This window comes from Nycticebus coucang, chromosome 18, assembly GCF_027406575.1.
Source record: "Nycticebus coucang isolate mNycCou1 chromosome 18, mNycCou1.pri, whole genome shotgun sequence".
In the NCBI taxonomy this organism is placed as follows: Eukaryota; Metazoa; Chordata; class Mammalia; order Primates; family Lorisidae; genus Nycticebus; species Nycticebus coucang.
This window is the reverse complement of record NC_069797.1, coordinates 75,302,156-75,313,463: the sequence shown is the minus strand read 5'-3', so window position 1 is coordinate 75,313,463 and position 11,308 is coordinate 75,302,156. Positions and strand designations below refer to the sequence as shown.

The 11,308-nt window shown below is 46.4% G+C and overlaps 3 protein-coding genes across 13 annotated transcripts in view; 1 reads left to right on the top strand and 2 right to left on the bottom strand.

Annotated features, from left to right (window-relative positions):
* Positions 1-2,662, bottom strand: part of MFSD11 (major facilitator superfamily domain containing 11) — a 28,624-nt gene extending 25,962 nt beyond the window's left edge. For 2 of the 5 annotated variants that reach the window (XM_053568759.1, XM_053568760.1), the window contains exons 1-3: positions 1,455-1,608; positions 1,179-1,349; positions 646-701 (exon numbers count right to left, since the gene is read on the bottom strand). In XM_053568759.1, the coding sequence (XP_053424734.1) occupies positions 646-701; positions 1,179-1,274 (152 nt within the window). In that variant the 5' untranslated portion in view covers positions 1,275-1,349; positions 1,455-1,608. The other 3 variants (XM_053568756.1, XM_053568758.1, XM_053568757.1) reach the window with 3 other exon arrangements.
* On the top strand, positions 2,286-5,452 carry SRSF2 (serine and arginine rich splicing factor 2). 5 transcript variants are annotated; one of them, XR_008375514.1, is made up of 4 exons: positions 2,286-2,817; positions 3,066-3,758; positions 4,401-4,500; positions 5,005-5,452. XR_008375514.1 is itself a non-coding variant. In XM_053568765.1 (3 exons), exons 1-2 carry the CDS (start codon positions 2,456-2,458, stop codon positions 3,367-3,369), a joined length of 666 nt encoding a protein of 221 aa, XP_053424740.1. In that variant the 5' UTR covers positions 2,286-2,455; the 3' UTR covers positions 3,370-3,376; positions 4,401-5,452. The 5 variants fall into 5 exon arrangements, 2 of the variants coding, with proteins under 2 accessions (XP_053424740.1, XP_053424738.1); XR_008375512.1 differs by having other exon boundaries at positions 4,401-5,452; XR_008375513.1 differs by having other exon boundaries at positions 3,066-4,500.
* On the bottom strand, positions 4,700-11,296 carry METTL23 (methyltransferase like 23). Of its 3 annotated transcripts, none has more exons than XM_053568767.1 (5): positions 10,994-11,296; positions 8,940-9,044; positions 6,359-6,596; positions 6,194-6,278; positions 4,700-6,040 (listed from the first exon to the last, which is right to left on the bottom strand). In XM_053568767.1, the coding sequence occupies exons 2-5, from the start codon at positions 9,021-9,023 to the stop codon at positions 5,875-5,877; spliced, it is 573 nt and encodes a 190-aa protein (XP_053424742.1). In that variant the 5' UTR covers positions 9,024-9,044; positions 10,994-11,296; the 3' UTR covers positions 4,700-5,874. The 3 variants fall into 3 exon arrangements, with proteins under 3 accessions (XP_053424742.1, XP_053424741.1, XP_053424743.1); XM_053568766.1 differs by lacking the exon at positions 10,994-11,296 and adding an exon at positions 9,505-10,830; XM_053568768.1 differs by lacking the exon at positions 10,994-11,296 and having other exon boundaries at positions 8,957-9,028.
* Between the last annotated feature and the right edge of the window lie 12 nt (positions 11,297-11,308).

The following is an 11,308-nucleotide window of genomic DNA, read 5'->3' as shown; positions in this document are numbered from 1 at the left end:
AAACAACATGCTATACAAAATAAATACGTGCAATTTTTGTCAATTAAAAAATAAATTTAAGAGAAACCTATTTGTGTTTATATGCATGTATTATTATACATTCCCAGCTCCAATCACAAGATGCTAGTGTCTTGGGAAGGGCTTTTCATTTTCCCCATCTGTAAAACTGGGACTAACAAAAATCTAAAGGCTTCTGATAAAAGCAAGTTAACTGTTATGAAATTATAAAAATAGGAAGACCAAATGTTTCAAGAATCAAATAAAACATCTGGTCAGGATTGGAAGATGTGATTGTGCCAATACTTGAGTGCTTATTCAATGTCATGCACTGTGCCAAGGGCTTTACATGGATTGTCTGAGCAAAGAAAATGGGCTAATGGAAATAACTTGCCTAAGATAACAAAGCAATGAAGTTGTAAAGCCAGGACTTCAAAGCCAGTGTAATTCCACTATAGGAAGGCCACGGTAGGGCGTCTAAAACCTAAACTCAAAACTTTATTATGTTCTCCCAAATAGTCTAGATAAGGGAAGAAAAGAAAGAAATCACCACTAATTCAATCACAATATTTTATTGCTGGTGATTCTGATGGGTTTTAACCAACTACTGTTAAATGTTAGGTAGTATCAATCATAACAGTACAATACCTGGTATATCCACTGCCGTGAAAATCTGTGCTATTTAGACTCCTGATGACAGTTTGCTGTGTGGAAGACAAAACTAATCAAAGAAAACGTTTTGCAATCTCCCTTTTGATTCCAAGTACCCAGAAGAAGACTAAAGTGAAAATTCACAAGGCTTAACACTGCAAGTCTACTATGAGAAAAGAAAAAGGACAGAACTGGAGAAGGCAAACCAATGACAGAAAACAGGGACAGCTGTTAAGTATCCCTTAAGTTTTATTTCCTTAGCTATCCAAAGATAGCTTAGTACAGACAAGAAATAAAATAACTAGGTCAATGCCCCAAACCCAGGATCAAATCGTAGAAATCAATGGCAACGTTTAACACCTCATACAGGAGAAATGTCTGACACAAGACATTCTCATAAGAAACGAAGAAGACTAGGTGGGAAAATAAAAGATACAATTTAAGCGCGCTATTAGATATAATTAACGTTTATTATCATTTTTGGAATCATGATACGCACTTCAAAGGAGGGAGAACAGATTCCAACTCACCGCCACATTTCCACAAGTTTGAAAGGCGGTGAACATAAACATAAAGGCAACTCCTAAAATAATGATGTTGAAAAGCTTTTTAGATTCCGGGGACATTTTGGCTCAGCTCTGCCGGAGGTCAGCAGCAGCCCAGGGCAGTCAGCTCTCCTCGGGGCGAACCCACTGACAATCCTGGGAAAGAAAATGAGATGGTGAGAGAAGGCAGATGCAGGAGCGAGGAAGCAGAGCTTCCAGTTCTTGGATCAGAATCCGGGCTTAGTGCGAAGCTCTCCCCACCCGCAGTTAGGACATTCCTACGATGCGGTCCGAGAAGAGAAGAGCCCAACGCTCGGAGAAGCTCCAGCAACGCAGATGCTCCAGGTTGAGGGGCCCGCGAGGGGGATTAAGGAGCCAAGGGCGAGCTCAGCTGCCCGCGCGGCCCCGCCTCCGGGCCCTGACTCACCGCGGGTCAGGCGACAGGCCACCTGACCGCCGCCGCGGGGCCGGGCGCTCGGCCCGCCGGGAGCTGTAGTCCCGGGCGCCCCGGGCCGAGCCGCTCGTGGCGAGGGCTCCAGCCCCTCGGGAAGGGGAGCGGGCCCGACCCGCGAGCTCGGGCGAACGGGGCTGGGGAGTGGAGCCTGCAGAAGGGCAGTCGGGGACTACCGGAGGGGGCCTGGAGACGACCAAGCGGGGTCTGACAAGGCCGAGGACACCGAAAGGGCAACGGGGGAGGGACACCGTTCTGAAAGAGACCGGGCTGAGGGCCGAGCCGAAAAGCTGCGTGAAACTGGGACAAGGGCCCGAAAAGAAGGCGGGGCCCAGACGGAGAGCGCCTCCTCTTCCTCCAGCCAGAGCGCTCTCTCTCCCTGCTTCGCAGGCGGAAAGAACATTTCGCGGGCTTTCCAACTGCCCGCAAATTCCGCTCCCCCTCCCGCCAGCGGTGACTCCGCTCTTTTCGGCCCGCCCGCCCGGCTCTGCGCAGGCGCGGGGGGCAAGGGCGGGGCGCGCGGCTGCGACGTTAGGAAGCGGGGCGCGGCGAGCCAATCAGAGGATTCATTTCCGGGTGGCGCGGGCGCCATTTTGTGAGGAGCACTATAAACCGGCGCCGTGAGCCAGCCGCCCGCTCAATTGTTGCTCAGGTGCGCCGGGCTCCGGAGCTTGCGCGCCCTCTTTTTCGCCTGGCCTGCCCTAGCGTTCCCACGCGGAAGGCAACCGCCAGAGACGAGGCGCGGCGCCGCACCGCCCAGAGCTGAGGAAGCCGGCGCCGCTTCGCGGGCTCCGGGCCGCCTCTCCCAGCCATGAGTTACGGCCGCCCCCCGCCCGATGTGGAGGGCATGACCTCCCTCAAGGTGGACAACCTGACCTACCGCACCTCGCCCGACACGCTCAGGCGCGTCTTCGAGAAGTACGGGCGCGTCGGCGACGTGTACATCCCGCGGGACCGCTACACTAAGGAGTCCCGCGGCTTCGCCTTCGTGCGCTTCCACGACAAGCGCGACGCCGAGGACGCCATGGACGCCATGGACGGGGCCGTGCTGGACGGCCGCGAGCTCCGGGTGCAGATGGCGCGCTACGGCCGCCCCCCGGACTCGCACCACAGCCGCCGGGGACCCCCACCCCGCAGGTACGGGGGCGGCGGCTACGGACGCCGGAGCCGCAGGTAAGCGGGGCGGGGGCGCGGGCCGGGCGGCCTCACAAAGGGCGGCGGGCGGAGCACGTGGCGGGGCGGGGCTCGAGCTGCGGCCCCGGCGCTCGGCTCCCCGGCGGCGGCGGCGGCGGGGGCGGGCGGGGCGGGGACCCTGCGCCCGGCGAGGGAAATGGCGTCTGGCGGCGAGATAATGGCGGCGCGGGCGGGGCCGGCCCGGCCTCCGGGACTCGGCCCTGACGCGCCGCCCGTCCCGCCCGCAGCCCCAGGCGGCGTCGCCGCAGCCGATCCCGGAGTCGGAGCCGCTCCCGGTCCCGGAGCCGGTCGCGCTACAGCCGCTCGAAGTCCCGGTCCCGCACTCGCTCTCGGTCCCGCTCGACCTCCAAGTCCAGATCCGCGCGGAGGTCCAAGTCCAAGTCTTCGTCGGTGTCCAGATCCCGCTCGCGGTCCAGGTCCCGGTCTCGGTCCAGGAGCCCTCCCCCGGTGTCCAAGAGGGAATCCAAGTCCAGGTCGCGATCCAAGAGCCCCCCCAAGTCACCCGAAGAGGAAGGAGCCGTGTCCTCTTAAGAACATGGTAATGTCTATGGGGATCCGAGACACAGGACCCTGACTCGTAAATGGGGTTTGGAGTAGGTTTCTTTGAGCCGTGCTAATATGGAAGTGGCTCCTAACGTTAGGAGCGCTGCCTGAGGTTGCTCAGCTTTGGGAGTAATACTGAAGAGAGGGGTCTGCAGAGAGGATGTGTGTGAAGCTAGATAATAATGGCTGTTTCATGAACTGTTTGAGACCTATTATTGAAAATGACTATTTCTTGCTGTTTTTATCCAACGTCTGCATTTTCCCCCTTTAAAGCTGCGGTCTCCTGTTTGATAAAAGAATATTGGCCAGTATTGCAGATTTTAACTGATTTGGCTGATCCTCCAGGGACCAGTTTCTGTGGGCGTGTATTGGAGCAGGTTTGTCTTTAATGTTAAAGATGCACTATCCTCTTAGAGAAAAACAATCAGTTCAACTATTGTTGTACTGACTGGGACTTCATATTCTAATGGATGTGGCAAACGAATTGCAATAAGAAGCACTGAACTTTTGGAACCCCAAAAGAAAGCTAACAGGTATTGCACTGGGTGGGGAAAGGATAGTGTGTCTTTAACTCTCAAATTGTTTGGTCCTATTTTTTAAAAGGAAAGAGCCCTAAGTAGCACAGATATTAAAGCATTAGTTATTCTCAATTGCCAAATATTTCATTTGAAATAATTTTAAAAAACAAGCTAATTCCAATTTCAAGTTGTTTTGTTTGGACACAGCCCTTTTTTTTTTTCCTTTTTCTTTTTTTCTCCCCTTTACCTTGCCTTTTTCACCTTGGTTATTTGGCCAAGAATACATAAATTCAAACTTGTATATGTTGGTGGTAGCATTTGTGAAAATTTCCTAATTGGGCCTTTAAAAAAAAAAACCTGATAAAGGCTGGTGGAACCTTATTGTACCCTTCTCCTTTCACCAGAGCCTTAGTAAGTACATGCCTGAAACTGAAACCATGTGCACTTTGGTATCTTCCTAGTACTGGAAGGTAAACTGAACTTGTTTTTTTTCAAACCTAGATGTATCGGCAAGCAACTTAATGGCGACTTGGGGGAAAAGGACCACATACTCAGTCCATCTAAGAAGAGTCCTTGGAACAAGCAACTGGCTATTGAAAAGGTTATTTTGTAACATTTGTCTAACTTTTTAACTTGTTTTAAGCTTTGCCTCAGGTGGCAAACTTCATTTTATGTGCCATTTTGTTGCTGTTATTCAAATTTCTTGTAATTTAGTGAGGTGAACGACTTCAGATTTCATTATTGGATTTGGATATTTGAGGTAAAATTTCGTTTTTGTTATATAGTGCTGACTTTTTTTGTTTGAAATTAAACAGATTGGTAACCTTATTTGTGGCCTCCTGACTTTTAAGGAAACGTGCAGCCATTACACACAGCCTAAAGCTGTCAAGAGATTGACTCAACATTGCCTTCAATCCTTAAAATTAAAAACCTACAAAAGTTGGTGTAAATTTGTTTGTATATGTTATTTACTTTCAGATCTAAATGGTAAATCTGAACCCAAATTTGTATAAAGACTTTTCAGGTGAAAAGACTTGATTTTTTTTTGAGGATTGTTTATCAAACACAATTCTAATCTCTTCTCTTATGTATTTTTGTGCACTAGGCGCAGTTGTGTAGCAGTTGAGTAATGCTGGTTAGCTGTTAAGGTGGCGTGTTGCAGTGCAGAGTGCTTGGCTGTTTCCTGTTTTCTCCTGATTGCTCCTGTGTAAAGATGCCTTGTCGTGCAGAAACAAATGGCTGTCCAGTTTATTAAATGCCTGACAACTGCACTTCCAGTCACCCGGGCCTTGCATATAAATAACGGAGCATACAGTGAGCACATCTAGCTGATGATAAATACACCTTTTTTCCCCCCTTCCCTCCCAAATGGTAAACTCTGATCATATTTACATGTATGAACTTACGGAAAATGTTAAGGAAGCAAATGGTCTGTAACTTTGTAAGTACATATAACATGGTGTATCTTTTTGCTTATTATGAATATTCTGTACTATAACCATTGTTTCTATAGTTTAATTAAAATGTTTTCTTGGTGTTAGCTTTTCTCAGAATATGTCTTGGTCTTTTTTCCCCTCAATTATTTGAAAGACCTATGCAATTTTGTGAATGTTACTGTATAGTATGAAAGTGAAATGTTTAGTACCTAACTTTTCCTAAGTTAAAAAGTGGAAATGCCAGTTCAGAACCTAAAAATCAATGCTTTAAGATGTAGCACTTTCTTAAGGTTGAGTACTCCCTTCTCAACCTAATTTATGTCCTATTTGAATGACTAAAGAACAATCCAAGTCCTTTTTCTTTGTAGATGTTTTAATTTTTTTCAGTTATGTTACCTGCAATGTTATCTAGGTGACATTACAATCTTAAGGCCAACAGATTTGACTATCTTCAAGCACAGAATTTTCTCAAGAAATCTGAAGTGTGCCAGATTGCTAATCAGTATTGACATTATCCCAGAACAGCTTGTAGGTATAATTCAGAGACTGTCCTTTGCAAAGGAGATGACCAGCATTTCAACAGTGTGTCTTCCTGGAAGGGCAGATTCTGCTATGTCTTCCTTATCTGCATCAAAAGACTCCAGAGGAATATGGACACATTTCATATCCCACTTGTAGAGCAAAGCTTCAAGTGACCAGTCAGCACTTAAAAAAATAAATTGTTTTTTTTTTTTTTTAAATAATGCCTTTTCTGTTTTGCTTCAGATAAACTAATTTTATTCTTAAATTAGGTATTGCATGTAAAACTTAAGTTACCTTTTCAATAAGATTGAGAGTAAAGCCCAATTATTCACTTACCTTCTAACCTGGTAAGTAGACCACAGTTGGACCTTGGGGTTCTTCTGCATCAGAAAGTACACTGTAGTTAAGATATCTTCAAAATCTGGGGGGGAAGAGCTTCTTAATAGACTTTTCTACAATGCATCTCTGACCAAGCTTACTATTGAACCCCAAAAGTTTTACCTTCTGGTTCAAAGAACACATCAGATGCAAGAATAATATCTTGTGGTGGTAAAGTCAAAAGATTGCAAGATATGTGGCCCCACGTTAGTCCTACCACATGCACCTGTGGCAGGTTATTCATTAGGCAGCTTTGCCGACAGATTTCCAGACAGTGGGGCAGCTCTGAGCTGTCTGACAGTGTTACTTCTGCACCACATTTTGCAGCCAAAATTCCTGGGAGACTGACTCCAGCTCCAATCTAGTAAATTTAAAAAGATATTTCAAAATTATGTTTAATACTGTAAAGAGAATATTGCATTTCATCCTTGCACTAACACTTCTGGGTTTGTAAAACAACACAAACATCACCTGTAGAAAGCTTAAGCTTATCACAAGTGAATTCTTGTGATAACCTGATTACTGTGACAAAGGGTAGATTTTAACAAGTTGTACCAGGTAAGCTCATTTCAATATTAAAGGGTTCTATGCCTTGGATATGACTTAAAACACTGCTTCCTACTGCCGCATTATACCTAAGGCAGTTTCATTGCTATGCAAAAGCAAGTTTTGGACACTAACTGCCATAATTTTCAGTTCTCTATTAGCATGATCTGTAATTGCTTTTTTTTTGTATAGCTAAAACTGAGTATGTGTCTATTTAAGGGAGATTCTTCCCAGTTGGGCCTTGAAAGCAAGCATGCAAACATGCTGCAAGAAATAATAACCAAAGTATATGAAACCAGCACATTGTACCCCTTGATTGCACTAATGTACACAGTTATTAGTTAACAATAAAAAAAATAAAACTTATTCCATAAGTAAAAAAAAAAGTACCTTTATGCCTATTAATGTGCATATTGATAAAAATAGTTCTCCCATTCAGCTGGGGGCTGGGAACAGATATTTTCTGAACAGGCAATTATGACTATCTTATGCCAAAAGTGTATGCCAAATTCTACCTTCAATTTACATCATACATCATTTACATGGCTTTGCAAAAGTTAATTTTTTTTTTTTTTGGAGACAGTCTCTTGCCCAGGCTAGAGTATTATAGTGTCATAGCTCACAGCAACCTCAAACTCCTGGGTTCAAACTTCATGGCATCCTTCTGCCTCAGCCTCCCAAGTAGCTGGGATTATAGATGCTAACCACAATGCCTGACTAAATTTTTCTATTTTAAGTAGAGACTGGGTCTTGCTCTTGTTCAGGCTGGTCTCAAACACCCAAATTCAAGGGATCCTCAGCTTTCCAGAGTACTAGGATTATAGGCATGAAACACCATGCCTATACTGGTAGTTAATATTCTTAAACTTCTGATTTTTCTGTTCAGCCCTTGGACTTAAGCATAGCAAGAGCATTTCTGCAAGCCTTCGGTCTTAAGCTAGGGGGAGTGGCGCGAAAGTTTAAAAATGAAATACATTTTTAAAGTAATTTCTAAAAACAGGGCTATGATATGGTCTGAATGTTTGCGTCCATCCAAAGTTCCTAAATAGACAAATGTAAAATGTGATGGGAGGGCCTTTGGATTAGCAGGGTAGCTGCATCACAATGAGATAGTGCCCTTATAAAGAGGTCCTGGAGTTTGGGTGTGGTGTCTCAGACCTGTGATCCTAAAGGTTTGGGAGGGAGGCTGAAGTGGGAGGATCACTCATGTCCAGAAGTTAAAGACCACCCTAAGCAAACTAACCAGATCTCAAATCTGAGAGTTGGTTCGTTCCAGCTACTCTGGAGGTTGAGGTGGGAAAATCATCTCCTGAGCCCAGGAGTTAAGAGATGGCATTGAGCTATGATGGCAGCACTGCACTCTGGCCTGAGCAAAAGCAAGACCGTCTTAGAATAGAGATCAGCAAATGATAAAGGACCAGAGTAAATATTTGGGGCTTTGTGGCCATCTTCAGTTTTTCATGCTTTTTTTTTTGAGACGGTCTCACTTTGTTGCCTGGGCTAAAGTATAACATCATAGTTAACTGTAACCTCAAACTCCCAGGCTCAAATGACTCTCTTGCCTCAGCTTCCCTAATACTTGGGACTAGAAGCAGGAGTGCCACTACACCTGGTTAATTTTTTTTTTAAGTTCATAGAGACAGGGTCTCACTATTGCCTGGATGGTCTCAAAACTCTTGGTCTCAAACAAATCATCCTGCCTTCTTCCCCCCCAACACACACACACCCAGAGGGCTAGGATTATAGATAAGTGTGAGCCACAGTGCCTGACATTTTTTTTTTTTTAGACTCTCACTCTGTTGCCCTGGGTAGAGTGCGATGGCATCATAGCTCATAGCAAACTCAAACTCTTGGGCTCAAACAATCTTTGCTCAGTGTCCCAAGCAGCTGGGACTATTGATACCCACAACAACACCTGGATATTTTTAGAGATGGGGGTCTCATTATTGCTCAGGTTGGTTTCAAACTCCTGAACTCAAGGAATCCACCCATCTTGGCCTCCCAGAGTGCTAGGATTACAAGTGTGAACCACTGCGCCTAGCCTGGCATCACTTTTTAAAAAACACTTTATGAGTCGAAAAAGTATTTTGAACTCACAGAACTTAAAAGCATGTAGATTTAACACGTGAAAATTTAGAAACTTCAAGGACATTGGTACCTCTAAGACAGCCTTGCCCAGCAGAGATCTTCTGTGGAACCACAGGTACTGGGCCAGGACCACAGCACAGGGCCAAACATACATTCCATACTGGAGATGCAGGACCTGAAAAGAATTTTTTTCTATGCCATAAATCTCTTGGAAGTGGGAATATTTATTTGTTTTTGAGACAGTCTATTTCACCCTGGGTAGAGTGCCATGGCATCACAGCTCACAGCAAACTCAAACTCTTGGGCTTAAGCAATTCTCTTGCCTCAGCCTCCCAAGTTGGACTACAGGCACCGCCACAACGCCCGGCTATTTTTTTTGTTGTAGTTGTCATTGTTGTTCGGCAGGCCCAGGCTGGGTTTGAACCCACCGGCTCTGGTGTATGTGGTTGGTGCCCTAGCCACTGAGCTACATACAGGCACCCAGCCGGGAATATTTATTTATACAACTATTACTGAGTATCAGGCACTGACTGACAATCCTGCTCTCCAGTTCACAATCTCTGGGAATATAAAACTGCAATGCTATGTGGTAAGTGCTCTTCACAGAACTCATTCAATAAGCATTTGTCCAGTACCTGAGCATCAGGAACCATTCTTAGACTCGGGATGTAGCTCTCAAGGAACATATGCCCTACTGCAGAGGGACAAGCAAATGACAGAGCAGAGCATGGGATGGGGTAGGGGCGAAGAAGAAGTAGGCAGGGGAGCTGGAGGCATCCTTTTGCAGTTCAAGTGGAGGTCAGGTAAGGCAGGGGACCCGACCACAAAAAGTAGATTTTATTCTAAATGCAATAAGATTATTAGAGGATTTCAAGCACAAGCATGCCTTGTTACACTAATATGAAGCAGTGTGGTCCTAGGAAGACATCCTAGACATGTGAGTGGAGCTGAATCCTGAGTTAGAAAGGCAGGAAGCATACCAAGCCCTTGGAATAGATTGGAATAATGACAGTATAATATTTTAGGGAAGCTAGGCAGACTAACTCATGCTTCTGGAATGAGCTTGCAGGGTTTCAAACTTCTAGGCCTACTAGCTGTGCAGCTTTATACAAGTTATTTAACCTAAGTGCTTCAGTTTCCTCAACTGCAAAATACTGTCTCAATAGGATTAGGAAAATTCAAGGCAAACAACTTAGTAGTGCCAGATACACAGCACCGAAGTAACAAACTGCAAAAGTGCACGTTTTTTTTCCCTGAGGAGCAAAGGATGCCTCTGGAGAGGTGGTAGAAAAGGAGGCGAAAGATAAACGAACTTGGGATCTAAACTCAATCACTTAATTCACTCAAAACACCCAACCTGGTGGATCTTCCCCCCAAGAGTACAAAAGTGAGCCAATGAAGGATTTCCGACAGGAGATACAACTGCGCAGATCTGGGTATAAAGGGGCCTGTATTCTCGCAGCAAGTATCTTCACCTCCTAATTTTAGGCAACAATCCAATAGAGTATTTTAACATGAAACTATGTGGAGGCGATCAGAAATGGGTTCCACTCCAGCCTTTAAACTTCTTTCAAACTATTTTTTCATCTTTAGCATGGAAATACTAATGCCTACTTCACAGGCTGCTGTTAAAATCAAAGAAACACGGCAACGTGAAAGTGCTTTGAAAAACCGAAAGCATGCAAGGTACAATCATCGAGAGTTTTCTGGCAACTGTGAGCTCAAAAGGAAGAAGCAAGAGGCGAACCAAGAAACTTATTTGGGCTGTCAGGATGGAATGTCTAGTCCTACAACTCACACAAAAGGGAAAGATAAAGAATTAAGAAGCCCTTCGACAAGATAAAAGGAAATACGACGTATTAGGTGTCAAGAAACCTACATTCCTGGCAGAAGGACCCCCAAATTTCTTACTGCAAGACATTTAATCTGGCAAAGGGCTCCACACCAAACCCGTTTGCTCCGGGGACCTTCCGAAACCGGGGGGCGGAGGGTGGCAGAAAGGGAAGCCGCGCAGCTGTGTCCCTCCACCCCTATCTCTACACCAGCTAGGTGGACTCCTGCACTAAGGGACCTCTCCACTTGGGGACAGGAAGAGCACGTCCCGGCGGGTGCAGCTGCACGCACCTGCGGGACGTGGACCTCCAGCACGGCAGCCTCGGCTCCAGGTCCCGGCTCCTCTGAGAACCGAAAGCTCTGGGCCGCGGCCGCATGCCCTCGGAGACCACGTTCGCCTGCAGGGGCGTCTGTGAGCTCCGTCAGGGCAGACGGCCGCGGAGGATTCCGAGCTGCCAGGCTGCGCGCACGGAACTCTCGGGCGGGCTGGGGGCCGCCGTCTTCCGGCGCCAAGAAGGGAAAAGGCCGCCTCGGGCAGCAGAGCACCCTGCAGAAACGCCGCAAGCAGCACAAACCAGGCAGCACACCAACACGGCCGAAGGCTCA

Excerpts from the sequence above, each read along its gene's own strand:
- SRSF2 (XM_053568765.1), top strand. The coding sequence starts at position 2,456 with ATGAGTTACGGCCGCCCCCCGCCCGATGTGGAGGGCATGACCTCCCTC. Across the intron at positions 2,818-3,065 it reads TACGGACGCCGGAGCCGCAG|CCCCAGGCGGCGTCGCCGCA; the intron begins GTAAGCGGGGCG and ends TCCCGCCCGCAG.
- METTL23 (XM_053568766.1), bottom strand. The coding sequence starts at position 9,555 with ATGTTCCTTGAGAGCTACATCCCGAGTCTAAGAATGGTTCCTGATGCT. Across the intron at positions 6,597-8,939 it reads TGGGCAAGGCTGTCTTAGAG|ATTGGAGCTGGAGTCAGTCT; the intron begins GTACCAATGTCC and ends TAAATTTACTAG. Across the intron at positions 6,279-6,358 it reads TGTGTTCTTTGAACCAGAAG|ATTTTGAAGATATCTTAACT; the intron begins GTAAAACTTTTG and ends CTTCCCCCCCAG.